General features: G+C 39.8%; 1 protein-coding gene across 2 annotated transcripts in view; it reads left to right on the top strand.

Annotated features, from left to right (window-relative positions):
• PDZRN3 (PDZ domain containing ring finger 3) overlaps positions 1-21,919 on the top strand; it is a 134,812-nt gene that overhangs the window by 92,036 nt on the left and 20,857 nt on the right. The window contains exon 1 of one of the 2 annotated variants that reach the window (XM_051627548.1): positions 12,140-12,427. The exons of the other annotated variant lie outside the window; for it this stretch is intronic. Within the exon in view, the coding sequence (XP_051483508.1) occupies positions 12,359-12,427 (69 nt within the window). The 5' untranslated portion in view covers positions 12,140-12,358. Of the gene's footprint in view, positions 1-12,139; positions 12,428-21,919 lie in introns of those variants that run through there. 2 annotated transcript variants of the gene reach the window in all.

The following is a 21,919-nucleotide window of genomic DNA, read 5'->3' as shown; positions in this document are numbered from 1 at the left end:
GGCTCCCTGGGGGTGAGGGCACCACTGCAGCCCTTGCAAACAGCACTGCACACTCACCTTGTCTCACCTGCCCTTGCTGACTCTTTCCCAAAGTACAAGCCTGTTTGGTTTGAGCCCAGCCTGCCCATTTCTGCACCCTGCTGCCCTGCATGGGGATCCCCAGCTGCTGGGCAGGGGAGCCTGGTGTTCGGAGCTCTGAGCACAGTATGGGGCTCATTGAACCCTCTGCAAATGTCAGGGTTTAGACAGGACAGCATGTAGCTATGACAGCTGTCTTTTAAATTATGCAGAAGTACAAGCTGAGGACAAATACAACAGAGCAGTGGGTTGTTCAAGGAATCTACAAACAGAGCAACGTTTATTCCTTCAGAAAACCCAGAGTATCATTTTCAAATATAATCAGGTAAAATTGTAGGTGCATGTGTTTCCTGACATGCTTGCTAGATATCAGGATAGAAGTACATATTGCCAACCTAAAATATGCACACACACACTCACACATATATCTGTCTTCTGAGATGGCTGATAACTTATCTGTTGCCAAAATGAGACAGGCAATTTACAAAACACGCACAGTTAATATACACACTCACAGACTGATTTTGAAAAATCTAATTCATAAATTATACATTAAGTTAGCAACTATACCTGCGTGCACTGACAGGATATGATGATGATGAAGGCAGCTATCTCTTGAAAATGTAGGGGCCACATTAAAACACTAGTGAATGCCAAGCAGAACTGGGAGCCTTTCAGCAGAGCTGAATGAGAGACTTTTCTGGAAGCTAAATAGAGGAGCCCTCCAAAGATTCAGATGCCTCTCAAGGTGATCTGTGTACAAATCCCCTAGCTTACAGGCAGAGGATCCCCACAGACTACTGGCCCTGCTACCCCCTGCACAATAAATATTTTCAGTATTAAAGCATGAATTCAGGATAATCTTATTATCCAAAATTGGATTTTTTTCCCTTTCTAATTCAAACCAAAATTAAATTAATGATACAGTAAGGAAGAAAATACGACTGCACAGATAGAATATGTTTGAAAAGTTTCCGAGTAAATATTGAAACTAAATGGAAAATGTTTGAAACATAGATGTTCCTGTATAAGTTATGGGAAAGGTTTTCTGAAGCATGGACATTAATTAAGGAAGACATACTGGATACAGGAAAGGGCTCGTGACTATACCTGTCATACTGTATGGAAAGGCACTGGGAAATCCTTTAAAAGGTGAGGATGTCTTCCTCTCTTTTAAAGTAGATTTTAAGCAGAGGGTGTTCTACTTTATCACTCTCAGATGAGTGTTAAGCCGTAAAACTGCACATGGACAAGACACTACTAAAATGCTTGCCAGAAATGCAAAATAAGCAAAAAAAAACTACTGGAGAGAAACAATCTAAGTCTGAATACAGCACTGCTGTGGTCCCAGATTCTTGTTTCCTACTGATATACCAATGTGCATAGGTGGCTTCATGTAGACAGTGTTCATAGTAAAAATTGCTTGAATAGATTTAATATAAATGAGAGCAGGAAAACAGATACACATTAAATAAAAAAAAATCTTGAGAATCTTGTGATTTTTAAAAAATAACAGGTAACACATTAAATAAGCTACACCCATTAGTGGATATGTTTGAGCTAATAAAACTACTTAAGATTGTAACCTTCTTTTATAGCTATTTTTCTTTCATTGGCATTTGTTTCTATTCGTTTACTTCCTTAGTACTGTCTTCTCTGATATCATGCCACCATGACCAAAGTGACAGACTTTTGTCTCTGCTGGATTAATCAGTGTGTTCTTTGATCCATAACATATGCTCCTAGTAGACATTTAGTGTCAACATATTCAAGATTTGTGGTCTGGCAGGTCGGTGCCTGATGTTAACCTAGCTCATAGACAATTTAGAGTATTTAATTTTAATTTTAATTTTTGATGGAGCCTGCCTTTCATTCATAATACATCTTGAACAATGGGATACAATATGATGTTAAACATTTGGGTTGATATCTTTGCTTGGAGATTAATTTTTAATTTTCTTTTTCTGGGGGAGAAAGCACTGAGAGGCTGCCCAGACACCCCTTCCTGCCCTGTGCCTCTTTCCAGGGGACAAGGACCTAAATGGGGCTGTGAGAGCAAGTGGCTGACCCCAAGTTTTATTCCTTCTAGGTGCTGTGTGAAATTGTTTAAAAGTTGTATCAGAGAAAACAGGTAGAGGGCAAGGGAAAGAACAGGAATAAGACACTTTTCCTGTAGTGTATCAGTTAAATAAAGGATACCAATTAATGAGATTCAAACTAATTATTTTTCACTGAGAGATACAGCACATGATTTATGGCTCAGCTTCTCCTTTACTGATGGTGCTGCTATAAAGTGCTGCATAGGATATTGCTTTCTACTGTGTCATGCATGGGGAGAAACAGCAAGTGGAAAACGGGATTAACTGCCCTCAAAATAGTATGGGCTCAAAATTACTCATAAAAGGCCAGTGTCAAAATTCCCTTTGACTTCAGAGGGTGCTGAATTGCCCCCTCATCCCCACCTTCTACTGCACACAGGCACATCCCTGTCCCTGGCAGTTGTGTACTGAGGCCCAAAATGGTACATGTAATACAAAGAGAGGATCTTTTTAATTTTTTATTTTTTTTTTAAGAAGCATTGTCCTGCCATGAAGAATTAAACAGAAAATGAATGGAGAAGCCAAGTGTCAGCTGCTCCCTTGGACTTCAAGGTTCAGGAAACTCTGCTTAGTGGGAGTGGGAAAAGACTGGCAGGCTGAAATGTAAAAGAATAATTGTATTATAAGAAGATTATGGGAGATTAATTTTCTTGCAGGCCTCAGATTTCTGCAAAAACTATCCTGAATTGCATCCTACAAGGCAAAATTAATTCACCCATTCCTCTACACGACAGGGTTTTATTAACTGTGTATTAATTTGGTGTGCACAAAATTAAAAATGGGGTCGTATTACAAAACGTTCCGTTCATCTTTCTTTAGTTTGACAACATGGAGCTCAATGTGATTAACAATGTGCCAGCTCATAGCAAGAAGAAAAATAATTGTTTTCTCAATATACAACCCCCCTAATAATTCAGAAATCAATATGCATCCTCAGAGAATTTCCCCCAGCAGAGGTTTGTAGGAAGCGGGGTGGCCCGCTTGATTTCCTTATGAATGTGAAGCTGTTGCAGCCCTGGCTAGCCTGGCTTTTTTTTTTTAGTGTTTAACTATAACCACTGGGACTGGAATCATAGCTTCTAGTGGTCTAGTATGAATATTAATAGGACACTAGGCCATGGAGTTCCTTGCTGATTTTGACAGTTTAAAGGATCAGTTAGTTAATTAGAGGATGACATGGCACATCGCATCCCTTGGCTCCGTCCTGCCTTCTGTCTTCTCTTTTCATTTTCTTTTTTGACATGTTAGATTACATCATTACTTGTAGTTTCACTTGTTAGCCACACCATGAAATGAGAATATTTTAAGCTGTAATTATTGTGATTTCTCTCCTCTGCTAAGAATATGAAACTCAAAGAAAGCACACAGAAACTTGAATTGCAAAGACTTAGGAATACATGCTTGGTAGTTTAGAACCTTCTAACTGCAGCCAATAAACAGAAAAAGATTGTAAGTAGATCAGAAAACTGTGCTGATCATCATACTGGCAACCAATCCAGTATTTTAAGTAGGCATCCCCATTGTCCATGCTTTATTTGTGAGTTATTTAATACTTTCATAGGCATATTTCTCAGAAATCTAGAGTCTGTTCCCCCCAGACATGAACCTGTTGTGCCTCTAGATGTATACATGCCATCCACCACGTTCATTGCATTGTACTATCCTAAAAAAAGTATGAGTTTTCTATCATTATCATAGTTGGAACAGATAAAAACAATGTGAACAAAAAGCACAGCAGCAGCCAGCCTTCTCATTTGGTGGAGCAACAAAGGACAGCAAAGGTGGACAAGGGATAAGACGTTATTGAAAAGTTAACTTCTCAACTACACCCGCTACCCCAAAGCAGAGAAGCCACCACTCAAAACATAAAAATCACCTGCAAAGCTACAGTCATATGTGAATTATAAAAACTTTTTTGCATCCCAGTGTCACTCTGCAGTCAGCCATCAGGCATGCCAGGCTGCAAACAGAAGAGTCTGCAGGAAAACTGGGACCCATGTTTGTGGAAAGATTATTGGGTAAATGTATGTTCCAATAGGAATGATAATTTCTGGGTTATTATTGGTATTCATCACTCTGTCCAATTACCTGTGTAGTTTCACATTTCTTTTATCAAATATTTATATTTGTGTATTCATTTCAGTGCTACTTCATCAATACAGGTTATTAGAATTTGTATTTTGAGGGAAATAAATGCAGAGGAAGTGTATCTACATAAAAGCTCAGTGAGGTTAGCCAATACCATCATCTATGGATGTAATTTATTTTTTTCATTAAGGTAAACATATAACCTCCCATTGATTCACAGAAATATAGTGCTAATAACAGGTGGAAATTGCTTCCATTGCCACTGAAAATAAAGCCAGGTAATGTTACCTGGTGCAGGAACAAAGCTTGGAGGTATGTGCCCTCCAACAGTGAACTTCACTCGTTGAACTAGAATTCCTTGTTCAAAGTGAACCAAGTTAGGCACAAAAGTGTCCTTGTGTCACAGAAGGAATTAATGCCTTAGAGTGTCTTTTATCAAAGCAATGTTATTGCAGTAGTATTGATTTCATAATGAAACAAGAAATGAACCAGCATTGCTGCAATTTCATAGGCTGGTGAGACTATATGGCAAAGTGGATAAATGGGAAGCCAATCCAGCACTCTACTAGTGGTGTATTTCATATGCTAAACAACAGAAAACCGTGCACTAGAGCACTTGGCAGGACCTCAGTCATCTTCTGCTTTCTTCCATAGTATCAAGACTATGTCTTGGCTGGCACCGGGAGAGCACAGGTGCAGTTCTCAGCACAGGCACAGCCTGGCTCTGGAATTGCAAACCAGTATTTTATTTTAGCCCAGACATCTAATCTCAGACGTGGGCAGTACCCAGCAGAGGCCTGTGCTCACTGCTGGGCCCTCTGTGCCCTCGCTGGAGTTAGTGACACAGACCAGTTCTGGAGCCAAGACCAATCTCCTTCAGTGGAAATGCATCTTTCTCAACTTCAAAGACAGAAATGAACACTTACTTTTAATCTTTGGTTCCTAAAAGCCTCAAAACCTGTTTGATTCAAGGTCTGACCATCTTCTGCATCTTTTCTGCATAGAAGCTTTAGCTCAGAATTAGCAGTCAGGTTCCTTATTGTCCACCTGAACCTAGAAATGAACACAAAGGCAAATAAATAAGCAACTTTTTTCATTTTGACTGCCATTTACCATTAATACTTAATATTCCCACAAATCCTTTTCATCAGATGGTTAATATAAAACCTAATGAACCATAGATGGCATTCCTGTTTTGCTCTGTTTCAAATTAAGTGTGGAGCAGTAAAAACTGAGAAATGAAGGTTAATATCTTTTCAAATAGAAATGTTTTAAGATTCATAATATGGATGCAGTAGCTAAAATACAAAAGGTCTTGGTGGTTTCTGACCATATATTATTAAGCATTTTTCAGCTGACCCTTAGGGGAGTTCATCTGGAGACATTAAGGTCAAAGAGTAAAAGCATTTGGACACAGTCAAATGGATTTTACACCTTTGTATCTTTCTGACATTACTGTTTTGCTTCAGCAAACTGCCTAATATCAGATATATCCTACTGGGTACCTTTCTAAATCACTTCAATTTTCTTTGTCCCTGGGCTACAGTTATATGATCAGGATCCAAAGCTATCACAGACTATGATATACTATTTTACTTGCTCGTTTGTATTAGAATGAACTTTATTAGCTTTTGGCCACGTGTCTATCAGTTTTAAAGATTAAGCATTATGTCAATATTTTCATGCAGCATTCAAGTACACTGAATCATTTTGCTTGCTCTGAGATTATTAAAAATGTATTATCACTTTTACAAAAAACATTTGTATTTTAAAATGAACCATCACTCATAGCAGACTGTGCTTGCCAATGCTATCCCTCTAAAGTGATATTTCACAGCAAAATCAAAAGGGGGATGCTCTAAAAGTAATTTTAGATTTGAGAGCACTTGAACCTTATAAACAGAAATGTATAACTAACACTTGAGTCCACGCTCCTATGCTTTCCTGTTCCACCTTCTTCCTTTAAATATTCTTAATTTTATATTCTTGTAACTGCTAACAATAAGCAAAGCCCTTTCACCATATAAAAACTATTAGAGCAGGCTTAAATTTGTAATCTTTAAATTGAAAGCTAAATAACTCATAAAAAAATTAGAGATGAGCTTGGCTGTTCCAGTATCAAACCAAGGAAATCAAAGGTTTTTTGGGAGGAAGCTGAGGTTTCAGCTAACATGAAAGAAGCTTTTAGAGCACAAATCCAGTCTATAATCAAATTTTCTCATTTCCTTGCCAGTCTTAACGTACTTTTGGTTTTGTGGTTCCTAGTGGCTGACTGCATTGTGTCAGAAATGGGAAGACGGACGAGGATTGTGTGTCAGGGAGCTGAGCTGAAGAACAACTCTTTAAGCAGGGATCTGCCTCCAGGTCCCTCACTCAGGCATTGCAAGGCTTGCAGTATCACAGCTGACAGATGGTGATTTCAGAGCTGGTTTATGATTAGGTGAAAGAGCACTCCTCCTTTGATTAGTTCCTTCTCTGTCCCCAGTAGCTAAAACCCTGTTTCACCCGCTGCCATCACTGTAAACTCAGTGTGTTCATCCTCTGGTTCAGGGATCACCTCTCGTTTTGATCTTTGACCAAGACCTCTTGGCATTGCTGTAACACACACCCAGACCAGCAGCCTGCAGTAGGAGGAGTTTTGCAGTCCATAGGTCAGCTCTTAGCATCCTGATTCTCCCCATCAGAAGGTCTCAGTGGCATATTAATCAGTTATTTACCCTATTCTGACCTCATCATTTCTGCTTCATGAAAGACTGAATTAACACAATAGTGTTCTCATATCTACTGGCCCTGCAGTGCTTACAGGGATGTTGCTCTAATGGTTCTCTAATATTGCTGTCTTTCTCAAGTGGCATAAATTAGAGAGAGATTGGGCTCCTTAAAGAGCTCAGAGGACAGAGCAGTTCCTTCAGTGGTTTAACAATAAATATAATTTCATTTAAGTTACTTCTGAGAATTGGAACTCTTTCAGAGATGCTAAGTGGAGCAAATAAGGATCTCAAGACTTCAGAATTAACTGATGGGAATAAAGCCAACGTTTTAAGTTTGCTCTCACATTCTCTCTTGTGGTGTGTTTTAGTTTAAATATTTTGGCTCCAGTCTTGAAACTTCCAATGCATAGGCAGATTGCTATGCCCACATGGGAAAAAAAATACAGAATTGAGATCTTTTTGCTGTTATATTTAGAGTATGTATTTAATTGTGCCTGCATAATGCAGGAGAAAATCCTGGTTTGCTTTCACATATTCAACAAAGGACATTACAGAAGGGTATTTTTAAAGTAGATCCACGCTAATTAAGTGTATTATTAAGAATCCAACACTTCACAGCTATGGGTGGATTGTAGTACTGAAAATTTGCAAATGAACACAGGGAAGCAGGACTCAACCTGAACACATTCTCAACAACAATGCATTCAAGCTGTAATAGTGGTAACCTGATGGCTATACTTAAAAGGCACCCTAACACACTGAAAAATTCCAGATACTTGCTTTAAAGTACTGTTGTGTAGCACAGTTTTCCTTCACACCAGCCTGTGCAATCATAACCTGTACAGTTTCCTGACTTCTGTTTACATAAAATACAAATGCGAGAATTATTTATAAAGCCACAGCTGTTCTCTTCCCTAGCCTTTGTTTCTCACAAGTCTTCAATATTTGTAAAAACGAGAAAAGTAATTAAAGTATTGATATATTACGCAAACATTTCCCTAATCACACTGCTTAAATAGGGATCATTTGTTTAAACAGAACTTGCTAAGTATATGTACAAAAATATAACATTAAATAGTTACTACGTACTAGGAAAGCCAACTTGCATTTAAAGAAACAAAATAAACAATGCCAAACCGTTACTAATATTGCAGTCAGCCACTCAAACATTAGGAACTCCCAGAACCGAGTGCAACCGTTTGGTGTTTGCCCAGATCTGTGAAGTAGCTATGTGCCATCTGCTCCTCAACAAAGGACATGAGTTTATTCTTGCTGGTGGGAACTGCTGTCTAAGAGCCAACAGTTGGCAGCGTGAGTCCTTCCCCTTGAAAAGCTGGCAGAGAGTGCTTTTTAGCCTTTGAGTTCCCTAATAATGTTCCCCTCCAGGGTGCAGGTCCCTCATGAGTGCTTTATTTTCCTCTTTATTGGGATTCACCACCCCATGCAGACAGGCAGGACACCTCAAACGCATTGGTCTCCTGTGGATTTCCCTTACCTGCCAACATCTGACAGGCTTAATCATCAAATAAATCAAAGATTCAAGGAGCAGAAGTTATACTAAGCTTGTAATTACAAGCTGAGAGATTGGAGTTTGCAACTAAGACAAATACAAAGCAAAACCAGCCTGTGGACCTGGCCATCACACCCCTTCTGGCCAGGACATCCAGCTTCCTGGAGAGGAGAGCAGCACCCTGCTCTTTATGGTGGCCCATGCAGTCAGGCTGTTTTCCCCCATCTGCTCCTCAGGAATTAGCTTTCTGCCACAAAAGCAAATGTGTGATAGTCAGAGCCAGCTATCTTGGTAAAAGGGATGTTGTAGACTTGGTCACATGTAATCAGCCAGGGAGCAAGTAATCTAGATAAATGCTAAAGAAAGCTCCCGCTGGCACCTTGTATATTCAAAGGCTATTTACTATTGTTCCCAGTCAGCTGGCTGGTAACTTCCTATTCAATCTGGATTGCTCTGATTCAGCTGGGACCACTGTTATACCCACAGTGCACGTGAGCTAAGCCATCCACAAGGCGTACAGTTTGTTAAGCTCATTATCTGTGGCACACTGGTGAGACCACACATGACACATTGTTAACACAGATGACAGATCCCATAACAAGCTACCTTATCTAGACAAACCCAAGAAAGCCAGTTTACCTCCACCACGTACAGCACATGTTGACAAGAGTTCCTGCAATGCTCTGGGCTCACCTGTGTTGTGTATGTTAGAAAGCAAGTGTAATCACACAATCAACATCTACCCCGTCCCAGTGGCTCTTGCTGGCTGGCTGGGTCCAGCAGTGGGGAACACTAAGAAGGTCTCTTTGTTCTTGATATCAGTCATCAAACCTCACAAAGAGCAATTTGGAAACAGAACCACAGTGCTGGGGCCTGGTTCTGGTGGAACAAGTATCGTAAGAGTTAAACTGAAAACTCACAGCAACTTTTTACTCAGAACATGCAAACTACAACAGCTTAAGAGCTGACTAAATTTAGCAGATTTCACAGGGACAACACAAACCATCCCTATGCCAAACTTCAAATTATCTTGATACTAAAACCTTCTAAAAGAAAACATCCAGAATTTCTTAACATGGGCAAAGAACATACCTTTTTTTCCTGTAACCTTACTCTTGGAAACAAGTAACACGCTTGGTCTGAAGTGTACCACTAAAGGCAGAATCAGCCTTGGACAGTGCCCAGAACACAAGTTTGCAGCCCAAAAGTTGAAAGTTTGGCAAAGTACAATAAAAACTAGTCTATATTAACCTGAGGCAGCAATACCATTTCTACCTCTGAGATGGACAGAGAAATAAGAATTGGATTTCCATAATGGAAAACATCTCAGTTGAGATAAGCACTGGCCTGACTGTCAGGCCAGCTTATTTACCCGAGCAACAGTGCAACAAAGCCAACTGCACCGCTAAGCCACACGGTTCGCTGCGGAGCAACGTGCTTAGGCTTTGTTAGCTGAAGAATCTGAAACATCACATTTATGGGATTGCTCCACTCTTACATCAAAACAACAGTCTCCTGCTGGACTTACTGTCCTGGCCTGATACACAGATTATCTTTTTAAATCAGCCAAAACATTATCTCGTGTAGTCTATCATGTTACTAAAGGAAAGCAACAAATAGGTGTGTTACTGTTGAAACTGGAAATGAAATATCCTGCGTGTTTCTGCTTTATTTCTCATCAGATGCAGCTGCATACTATTTCTAAAAAAAAAAACCCTGACTGAACCCAGCCACCTGAAACAACTACAATATTTAAATAGCAAATAAAAAGAATCTTAATCGCATGGAGAAAAAAAAAAAAATTATATATATATCTATATTTATAGGCAAGATTTTTGAAAATTTTACCTGAAGTTGCTTAATCAAATTACATAACCAAAAAGTATCTAATCGAGCCCAAAATCTTTTTTTACAATTTCACTGGGATCTTTTTTTACTTACTTCACTTATCATCATCATCACCTTTTCTGCTTTTAGGAACACTAGTCCTCTCATGCAAGAACTTTCCAGTTGTTTTGAGACCAACAGCCACTGGCTGTCAACCAATTTTGGAGAAGCCTATAGTATGTGGGTGAGTAGGAACATATATAATTAGGGATAGTCTGAATCATTTTTCAGTTTGGAGGGCAGCAGTAAGATCCAGGCTGCCTCTGTCTTGCTCTGACCTTACAAGTGCTACCACCGCTGGTGGCAATTGTCTTCTCGTCAGGGAAACATCACAGCACAGGACTGGAGTCTCTGCCTGCTTTCAGGTGTTTGGCAGGGATTTGAGAGGTCTCATCTCTTTCTTTTCTGCAGGTTGGCAGATTTTGCTACCAAAACACATCTCAGAGTAAAGGGACCTGTTCTTGTCACAGTCTCTATTTAGTAAAGTTTAGTACTAAGCACAGGCACGGCAGGAACTATATTTCAGTACCTGATCCTTTTAATGCATGAGTCTGCACAATTGTAGCAATAGCTGGGTGTCCTACCAGACACTACCAGCTTGGCCAGAAGAGCTGCAGATGATCCTTGCAAAACATTTCCACTGTCATCCATAGAAACTTGCTAAGCAAAGAGTCAGAAAGCAGTTAGAGAACCACAGCACGAGAGCCAGGCCCTCTGCCATGCAACACCTGTATTGGAATTACACTTCCTGTCTCATCCCTAGCTACTCTGTCATCTTCTTTTCTTTATAGCAGAATGAATTGAAGGTTTATAAAAAGGTTCATAAAAATGCACACTTTCTAAATACTGAAGCTGTTGAAAGCAGTCTGGTCAATCCAAACTCACAACACAAGGTAGTGTTCCCTACAGACTGAAAAATATCCACGAAGCTTATGATTGAGGAGTACTTTTCTAGGTCATTGGGCAGTTTGCTGATGTTTTATCACTTAAATCTATGGCACAGGTTTCATGTGGATCTCAAATACTGAATAGTCATAAATGCAATACTTATTTTATTGTATATCTTTTTAAAGTCTGGTAGTGGGTTTTTTAAAAGTAGCAATATGTGAACCAGTCATTTACACTTTTCAAATAGGAGAGTCTGTAGCATAGATGGTCACTCTTCATTTGATATAATTATTAATCTAAAGCTATTCTATAAATATTAATCCAAGGCACTATTATTATTTTTTATCCTAATTCCGCATACTTTCACATACATCTCTGGTGCTGTGCAGCCAAGTCCTAAGGCTGCACACAGGCTTTCAGGGACAGAAATGGCCTTTCTGTGTTGTGTCATCTCCTGCCATAAAGCCAGGGCTCGCAGATACCACCGCAGTATGAGAAAAAAATAAATGCTGCCCAGCATATTCAACTTTGCCACAGCCACTGCTGAGTTTTGTGCCATTACATTCATTTCATTGTGACTTACATTCAAACTGTACTACCAGCTTGCTAAAATATGTTAAAAATTATCCTGAGGGACCGTAGTAAAACATAGTCATGTTTATTTGTAATTGCTACAAAATGGTTTACAAAATTGTTAGTGTCTTTTATTATGCCTGCTACTGAAGCACTTGCCTGTTAATTAGAGGAATTTCAGCTGTCATAGCTGGCAATTATAGCTTCTGTCTCACTGTTATGAATAGTCAATGAGCGCTGATTAATATGCATGAGCAGCAGTATATAGCGTGTGCCCCGGCGCTCAGCGCGGCAGCCGGAGCAGCGCGGCGGAGGGAGCGAGCGGCGAGGAAGGGAGAGCACGGAGGGACCCGCAGCCCTGCCCCGCAGCCCTGCCCCGCACCCCCCGGGCTCCGCACCCCCCGCCGGGCCGGCCGGCAGCCTCTCCCGGGCCTTTCAGGGATACCTGCCTGCATGCTTGCTAACCGACACTGCTGTGGCTGCTCTGCTGAGTAAGGAAGATTATTTCTGCCGCTTGTTTAACCATGGGATGCAGCCTGTGCACGCTACAGAAGCAAGAAGAGCAGTACAAGTTACTGTATGAAGTTTGTCAGGTAAAGAATTTTTTAAAAGCAAATGTTCTCTCTTAGACTTGTGACCACTGGTAATGACAGGGAAATTGTAATGTCAAAAACTGCTTATACAAGTGGAAATGAAAGGGGCTTTGTACCTAATTTGATATGTATATAATCATTATGTTTTCATGATGTACTTTCCCTTTCACACTTGCAGAAAATCAAACCTCTAAATGTACACGGTTGCATATCAGACTTTTTACAAAACTTTACATCACAAAATAGGATGCTGTTGTTAATTTATCCAGTACGTATTAGGTAAGATTTCCTGACAAGGGTCAGTGGCTTAATCACACGCTCCTAACACAAGTTAGGATAGACGTGCAAGGAAGGATTTCTATCTGTTTCCAAGTACATCCAGACACTTTCTCCTGTGCAATGTGAGATGCAGTGCTCAAGCTGGTCTTTCAGTGCTTGCTGCTGGCCATATAAGTTTATGGCAAGTTTCTGTGGCTTTTGCACTGCTGTGTGTAGAAATAATCAGCAGATTACAATACTATACAGGTCTTTATGTGTCAAATTATTAAGATGTGATAGATTTTCTAAAAATGTGATAATACAATAACTTCTGTTACAAAAACCTTGTTTTCTGTGTTTCTGCTTTTCCTTCTGTCTGTATTCTCTCACACCACAGTTCTCTCTCTGTCACATCTATAGTACAAACTGGCCCGAGACAGTGTGATGGAACCATGCGAAGCCACAGCCAGCTGCTCACGGACACACTGCTGCTGGGCTCTTGTGAAACAATCACAGGCAGATCACTTATGGCTAACCTCTGAAAACGTGGCCTGGGTTGTCCCTACAGACACACCAGAGAAACAGGAACTACCTAGGCCCCTCAAGCTGTACTTTACCACCTTGCCATTCCTAAGGTGGCTTAGGATAAGGGAGGATTCCCCGGCAGAGGAGCGCGGGGCTGGCTGACGTTCCCCAGCGCTGCCCTGCGCTCGCCGGCAGAGGGGACAGGGGGGAAAGAAATCCAGTGTCCTCGCTGTGGCACCGTCTGCATCTAGTCCCAGAGACTGATGTCACAGACAACAAAGTGAATAAAATATGTGGCTGGTATGTTATGTAGGGAAGTGATTAAATTTTAAACGTGCAGTTTTGATCTAATCCTCACTCACTCACCCAAAAGGACACTGATGCTTTGTGGGAGAAAACAACTTGTGAGAGCAAACAGGAAGACATGTGAACTGTCATTTCTATTTATACTAACTCACTTCCACTTGCTAAGCTGCTGTGCATGTGACAGTGGGAAGAATTTCAGAGGAAGGTAATTGCTGAGATGTTTTTCTGTACCCAGAACTAGTTTCAGATGCCGCCTGCAACAGCAGACCTGGTGCCAGGTATTGTTTGTGTGAATCCTCCCTTCAGATCAAGCAGTGGCTGTGGCAGTAGTTACTTATCCCCCAAGGATGCTAAGTTTTCATGCAGCCTGGGTTCGAAGACTATCAGTGAGCCACATTCAGAACTGCAACAAGCAGAACAAACTAAGACGGCAACAAATTATGAATGTTTTGATTGTTTAGGAAGCTTGCACATTTTTTGTTTGAAGGCAGCAGAGAACGTTCACAAGTTACTGACATCTAACAGATGCAGGACAACATTCCTTAAATACGTGTCCCTAAAATCAGTCACAGGAACAGTCCCACTGATATCTGAGATGATTGAACTATCCCGAGCTGGCTGCAGGTGCAGATCTCTGGCAGTAGTTTGAATTTAGAAAACAACCTGCAATGTGATGCAACCTTGTCTCAGCAATGTGTGGAACAGAGTGCACAGCACCCAGGAGTAACTTTAAGCACAGAAGTCCTTTGGGAAACACAGCTGAAATATCCTCAGCTTTCACAGAACTGAGAGGTGCATGGAATCCTATAAAACTGGAACTTCTAACTTAGTAAAATTTGAATTATTTAAGACTATAATCCCTGATTATTCCAAAATAGAAATTATTGTGAAAAAATTATGTTAACAGGGTTCTGTTTCACAAGATAGGTGGGAGAGAGTTCTGTAGCTTATGCAGTACATCCAGGTAGTTAAATGTCAGTATAACCATAAAAATGCATAAGAGCAATCAGTTAAAATTTAACAGTGAGGGAGACAAAGAATCATTTTCATTTAAAATAACAAGACAGAAATAACAAAAGTTTCAAAACAAGTTAGCAGTAAAATACCATTCATCATGGGTTTATTTTGTATCATCCCTGTAACTCTAATATCATGTGGTAAGAGGACAGTGCCATTTCTGAGAAAACTAAGAGTCTTTCTTAAAAGTCCAAGTTAGACAATATTTGCATAACTTGGCTTTATGAAATACTGAACATTGATACGAATAAATCCCCATAGCCTTATTTTTTAGAAGTTCATGACTCTAATATGTAGGAATTCAGAAAACACTTGCAAGAATTAATAATAGTGCATAACTGCACTTTATCTATTGTGCCAGGAGCTTTAGTATGGCTGGGAAATTAATGCTTCAATAAATTACAATTCCAGAAGGTCCGGTACGTCTGGCTCCATAAGTCCTAGTAACACAGAGCACAAAGAGGATCAAATATACCAGGGCTCAGGCTTTATCCCTTCCTCATCCATAGATAATTCAAAGAGATCCTCTTCATTAAGGGCTTTGGCACATTGCCTACAATTTCTTTTTGGGCCGCTGTGAGCTTAATGATGCAGAACAATGGTCTTCCCTCTTGTTGAGCACCTACCTTATTGTACCTTTAATCACATCATAAAAAGCAAATTAAGACACCTTGTCATTAAAGCCTATTGTAGCTGTGCATTTCAATACTTTGTATTACAAATACAAAGAGGACTGTGGCAGCTTGAAATCTTGAGGCAGGGCAGCATCCCTGATGCTAAGCGTGCTCGTGGCAGCAACGTGATGCATATAATATCTTAGATGTATCCTGAGGTTTGCTTCCCATTTGCATGCAGCATATGAAATGAAGTAATTATGTGCTATTAGGTTTTGGGTTCCTAGTTAAATGTAATTTTTTTTTTCAGACTTTAAAGGTTGTGAAAATGAAGGGAGAAAGGGGAAGAAAGAAAACCAGAAAACTGGGAGGGTGTTTGAGGACAGTTTTCCAGTTTGCTTTTCTCAAAGTCATCATCTCTTATACAAAGAAAAACAGAAATAGAGGCTTTTTCCTTTGCAGGAAATTCCTGGGGGACCAGAAACTAATTTCTGTTGAAGAAAACTTATAGAAGAAAGAGTCACCCAAGATAAAGCATTGGAGTTTCTAATATATATATATATATATAATATATATATAAACTAATAAAAAAAAAAATGAGACCTCAATTTAAGATGCTTTCTGAGCAACTATTTCAATCTAAGCACCTCTTTACACCCCGTTTAGGAGGTGAGCACATGGTGAAATCACTTCCTAAATTGACACTTTGTATTTCTAAGGATGAGAACATAGAGTTTTAAATCACAGATGACTCTAATCTGGATGGGCAATGCTCAAAGCTGTTCCCTGGGATTCGAGATGATGGAGTTTATCCAGTTCTCATGGTGGGAAAATATCATAAAAAACACCCATCCAAACTGGCGCTTCCAGCTGAGAAATCATGCACTGAGTATGGAGACTAACCCCTTCCTCCAGGCTCTCCCTCCGGAATAGGGATAGAAATGCTGGCAGGAAACAAGCTTATGCTGCCACTGCCCTTGATGATCGAGGTCAGGAGATTTCTGCCTCCATGATTGTTGAGCTGGCACCTTTCACAAATACTAAAGTTCATATATAAATAAACAGCTGATGTAATGACCTTTCAGTATTTTAGTAACTTGAAAGCCCTGTTCACATGCTCTTGGCCTGGCATGTCTCTGAGACAAGTAAAAATGACAGTGTTCATACCAACAATAGCAGGCAAGAGAGAAACAATAGTTGGTCTTTCAAACTAGACTAAGAAACGATGCAGCCAAGGTTATACAAGCACCAAGGTCAGCACACAAATTGCTGCACTAATGAGAAGACAGTAACGATGAGGAACTAACCAATGCTATATTGCATTGGCAACTTCCAGCAGCAGCCCTGTGAGGAGGCTGTTCCTCCAGAAGTCATACACAAACCAGTTGCACTGAGCTAATCACCAGTACAGTCCTCTTCCCCATTAGAATTCCACTCGTGTTTAGGTTTGCAAATATTAGACTAATCAGTCATTAAAAAAGCCAGATTCTAGGAAACAGTCTAACTAGACAAACCTACTGAGCAATGACATGGTCCTAAATCAGGGCCAGAATGAAGCTTGCCAAAAGAAACATTAAAGTAAAAAAAAATTCTAATCAAAACTGTAAGATATAGGAAACAAAAATAATTGCCTCATACATATGCTTTTCACACCCTCAAATTTAATCAGACAGCCGGAGTCTACATTTCAGTGGTTTTCCATGTTAAGACCAAACTGGTTGTGCCAATTATAGTCAACTGGTCTACTTGAAATACACTGTACAGCTTCAGATACACTGGATATACAGGGTCTGTGCTGCAGCTGAAATTAAGAATAGTGCTGAAGTTATATTCTGTCACTTCACTACAATTAAACTTGACCTCAATAACAGTTATGAACCTATCACACTTACTTCAAAGTAGGCATGTGTTTCCTTAAACAAGATGTTAATTCCAAAAGCTTTGTTCTAGATGGGTTTTTTTTCTATTCCTGAATTAGTTCAGCTGTAGAAAAACTCTGCTTGACAGACTGGAGACTCATAATCTTCAGAAAACTGCCCTTTAATGATTGTGGCACCCGTCTGTGGCTCAGAAGTCCACTTTCTTAATTAGACATTTACCAGAAACTGGCAATTGAAATTTTCCTCTTCACTTGATGATGAATAATGCAATGCCTCTGTTAGGATTTCTCTGGAAGATCCTCTTTATTGCATGTTAGAGAAATATTTTGGTCATTAAAGAAATAGAAACAAGATATGATATCAAATAAACAAAATGCCTCATGGTCACCCATGATATAAAGAAACAATTTTACCCACTGTGCACCTGAAAAAACTTACTGCTTCATAATCTTCCTACAATCTGTGATGCTTTTCTTCTTTCCGTGGAGCAGACAAAATGCTTAACCATAGCACTGCTTTATTTGCCAATTTTTTTAAAGTGATAAATGATTGAAAAGATGAGTTTTGTAATGCTTTACACTTATACATCTGTTTAATGCTATAAAGCAGGTGGCAAAAACTCACAAGGGAGAAGGCGCTAGGGACAATCACTCTGTGCTCTACTGTCACATGTCAGACATGGACTGGGAAAGAGGAAACATATGGAGTAATGAAAAAGTGCAGATTTAATACATGTGTTTTGTTGTGTTCATTAATAATGAAACAAAAGGTCAGGCTTCCGTTTCACTAGGACAGGACAACTCTATGTTTACACGTGCATTGGGATTGTTCCTTTCAGAAACGCAGTGGGTAAATGCAAGGAGCTCCAGCTGGCCCTCCTGAACCCAGTGGCCAGTTAAGGATTTGACAGGAGAGTAACAAATAATATAAATTTATAATAATATATAATGCTCCATAGAAAGAATAATGGTACAATCAGACTAAACCCGTATTTGGTTTATGCTTTTTCGTGGATCATGTTCATTTACACTGAGTGAATTGTCTTCTAGGGCATCATTTTAGAGCAAGTGAATATTCCTGTTGCAAGATCACAGCTGATAAGAAAATCTTTAAATTTGTCTGAGTTGCTTGCAGAGGGCATCAGAAGATTTTGTACCTAACCTGGCAGTATCTGTGTAACTGCCACCAATTTTAGCCAAAAAGGAAAATTAAGATTGATTTTTTTTTTAATCAATTACATACTAGGAGTATTCTAGGCCATGTTCAAGCAGCATGGACTGGAAGGGTAGAGTGAGGTAGTGGTGTTCTACCTACATGACAGCTTCTAGGTTTGTGTTCTTCAGCAGAGAACACTTCTTTACTTCTGGAAGTAAACGGTCCAAGATGACAAATCCTACTCTTCAGATAGCATGTAGCTCCTGAAGGAGCAGACCCTCTTAGTAACAAACCCACTTGGATCTGTCATTGCTACAGAGTTCCCTGAGAGCACCACTGGGAGTTTTTTCAATCTTTTCTTGGCAGCAACTTGAATAACCCTCCTCAGCACAGACACGGTCAGAACTATCCACAATGGCTCTTTCCCTGTCTTACATGACTGAGACCTTTGTGGGAGAAGGGAGGGGGTGGACTCAAAAACTATAAATGATGAGCAGCAGTGCAGAATTGGGACTATGGTGATTGGAGAGGTCTTAAACAGTGTCTTGGAGACCAGTGTTCAGTTTCAGTTGTGGTGTACTCTCACCTGACCTCAGATAGATCACTAACCTGTTTTGTCTTTCATCTTCTCAGCTGTAGAACACTCCTATTGTCTTTTTGCTTGGAGCAGGCTCTCCAGAGGAGACAGTCTTTTGTTCTGTCTTTGCATAATCTGATATGCCACTAAAATAATATTCACATTATTTTGAGGCCTGATCTATACACCAGCTTGTACTAATCTGATTGTAATTGAGGTGTGGTTTTAAATGTTACTAGACTGTAAGCTGTTTGAGCTGTAGGTGCTGGAAAGACATAGCATGGGAGAGCTCCCTCCAAGTATGTCTTACTCTTCCACTATTCCCAAAGCACCCCCTGTACACCACTATTGGAAAAAGGTGACTGATCTGGAGGGACTTTTGGCCTGATTCAGTACAGCAATTTAAGTTACTCCAATTTAGCTTAAATCCACATAACATTACACCCTTGGTTAAACAGATTCCTTTTTTTATGGTGTTCACCTTCATTGTGAATTATACTTGTGATCCCATGATATACAAATGAAACACTATCAGTTTGGCAGCTCCTCTGCTAACATCAATTACATTGTGCTAGAATGATGAAAGGAGAAACAACTCAGGACATGGGTGAGTTAGACACCTGCCTGCACAGGGATGCCTTGTTACAGGATTCAGTATGTTAAATGCAAATCTAGAAACACACAGCTTTTTAAAAAGTAAATTCTCATTCATTAATTTTTTTTTTTTCTGTTGGCATTTGATGTGCTGAACAAGTACATAGACCTTGATTTTGCTTCATAGGAAAAGCACATTTGAGAAGGGCAAGACCATTTCAATGTAACGTCAGAGCAGAAGCAGCTAGAGCTGCCACACTGGAGGTGTAGTTGTGTATTTGGGCAAATCCAGAGGAGAAGAGAAAGCGGGTAATTGCACTTGCTGAATTCTGGTCATTAGTAATTCATGATTATTTATGGCTGTCATTTGTACCTCACTCATACGTGTAATTGATTGGCTCCCTCTGGGTCATGTTGCTGAAATAGAAGCATCATTAAAAAAGGAGGATATGTAAAATTCTGTTTCATATGGACCAGGGTTATTAAGCCATGAACAAAAGATACACAAAAGATCACCTTTTTAATTCTGACAAAATATGAAAAAGTCTTTCTGCCCTGATACCATGTCTTTTTAACACAATGAATGCATACTTAACAAAAAAGGTCTCCAACTAAACCTTGCTTATAGGGAAGGCACAAGAGTGTCAGAAGCCCCAGCACTGGTCTAAATCTGTTTTCATTGAAGCAAATGATAAAATCCCCTGTGGTTTTATTTTGAGTCATGATACACAGGAGCAGAGCCTGAGAATCCCACCAAAAGCAGGCACTTTTTATTATGCTGCATACAGTACCAGCACTGCCTTGTTAATACAGAAATGTGCTCATTACTAGCAGAATAAAAGTTCCTTTATTTCAAGAGTCTTTATCCCAAGATTTTCCATTTGGAAGTTAACGGTTTAGAGAACAAGTGTATTCTGTACTCTTAAGTCAAGAATTTTTCTTTGGTCTTAACTATTTTGTCATGGATGGCTCTCAAGGCTGAAGGGAAATGCACACACATGGAAACAGTCTATTACTAAACAATATCATTCTGGTTTTTTGAAAAACGAGAGAGACTGTCCATATGAGGGAAATAAAAGAAGGATTAGATGGAGCTGCAAGAAGAATTAACCTATATTTCAAACCTTCTTTTTCCAATTCCTGAGGAAAAGGGGGTTTAGAAAATGGGCTTTTTGCTGCTCTAGTTTCTATAAAAATCTTTAAAGTTCTGATGCTTTTTCTTAATATGCAGACTTCTTAAGAACTTGCTAAAGAAGTGAATCAGACCATAAAGAGTGTTTTAAATGCAGCACAGACGTCTGTAGTCTAACAGAACTAGCGTTTTTATAGGGCACTTCCCAAGGATTTGCATGAATTTCTACAAAGAAAAGCTGCTTACTCATTCTTAAGCAAAAAAGTTTTTTCTCTGTGACATTTGTGAAGCACAGAAGAACCAACAAGCCATACAATGCATACAAATGTTTACCATTCATGACATTAAACCCATATAAAACAGCCCAGCTTGATGGATGGAAAAATAATTTTCTTTTACTGAAACCTTTCTGGTTTCTGTTGTTTAGCACCAACATCCATGAAACAATGTTACATGCTTTTTAAGAAAAAAAAAAAAAAAAGTACAAAGTAATTGCAACCATTCTTGTGGATAGGGATTTTCTGGCTTTCTCAATCTTTCAGTTAACTACTTCTGCCACTGTCCAGAGTTAATTCACGTATGCCTTTGCAAATGATGTTTGCACATGCTTGAATGTAAAACTCCTCACCTACATTCACTGAGTGTCCTGCTTCATTCTCTTCTGCAAATCTCTTCCTAGCACAGCCCTGTGCCCTTGCATCACCTCTGCAGGGCTGCCAGGGGTTTGTGGGGCACCCTTCCCTACCCATCCAGAAAAATAAAGCATGTAAATTGCTTACCTCGCTAAATAATTAAACAGCAGCTATTGACAAAGTGACATTTATGTAACAGCACAGCTATCAAATATCAATATACCTTCTTCATGCCCAAAAAAAAAATAAGGATGTGTTTTCTAGTAACAGAGTACAATTCTGTCATCTCAGTCATGGCTGCAAGCTCCCACTGTCTGGCACAGGAGGGCCAGCCTTGCCCTGGCAGCCTGAAGGCTGGAGGGTCCCTGGACCCTGCACCAATTTTGACCTCTGGAAGATTGGGCCTGAAATTAGCATCTGAGCATTGGCAGTTGGCTCAGGAACTGCTGGGAGACATCAAACCTCTCAGTAATTGTTAAAGCAATTTTACCTTACCTACGTAAGATATAAAATAATGGGAGAAAATCTGTCCTTACAAAAGGTATTTCACTGTGACATATCCCAAATTAAGAGAGGAAGGAGGAGATCTCTATAGGAGGGGTGCCAAGCACCTCGCACAGCTCTGACAGAGGGAGAAGCTGTTGTACATCCAATCCCTGACATACCTGTAGCATCAGGACACTACATGGAAAGCCATGTCCTAGCCAGGTTATGCAAATTCTTCACAAGCCTCAAAAGACATGGGGTTTTTCTTCTTTTTCTTCCTTTTCTCCTTGTTGAGTCATCAAGCTCAAGTGACTAT

Source organism: Apus apus, chromosome 9 (assembly GCF_020740795.1).
Source record: "Apus apus isolate bApuApu2 chromosome 9, bApuApu2.pri.cur, whole genome shotgun sequence".
Classification (NCBI taxonomy): domain Eukaryota; kingdom Metazoa; phylum Chordata; class Aves; order Apodiformes; family Apodidae; genus Apus; species Apus apus.
The sequence above is the reverse complement of the archived record's forward strand: the minus strand, read 5'-3'. Positions and strand labels throughout refer to the sequence as shown.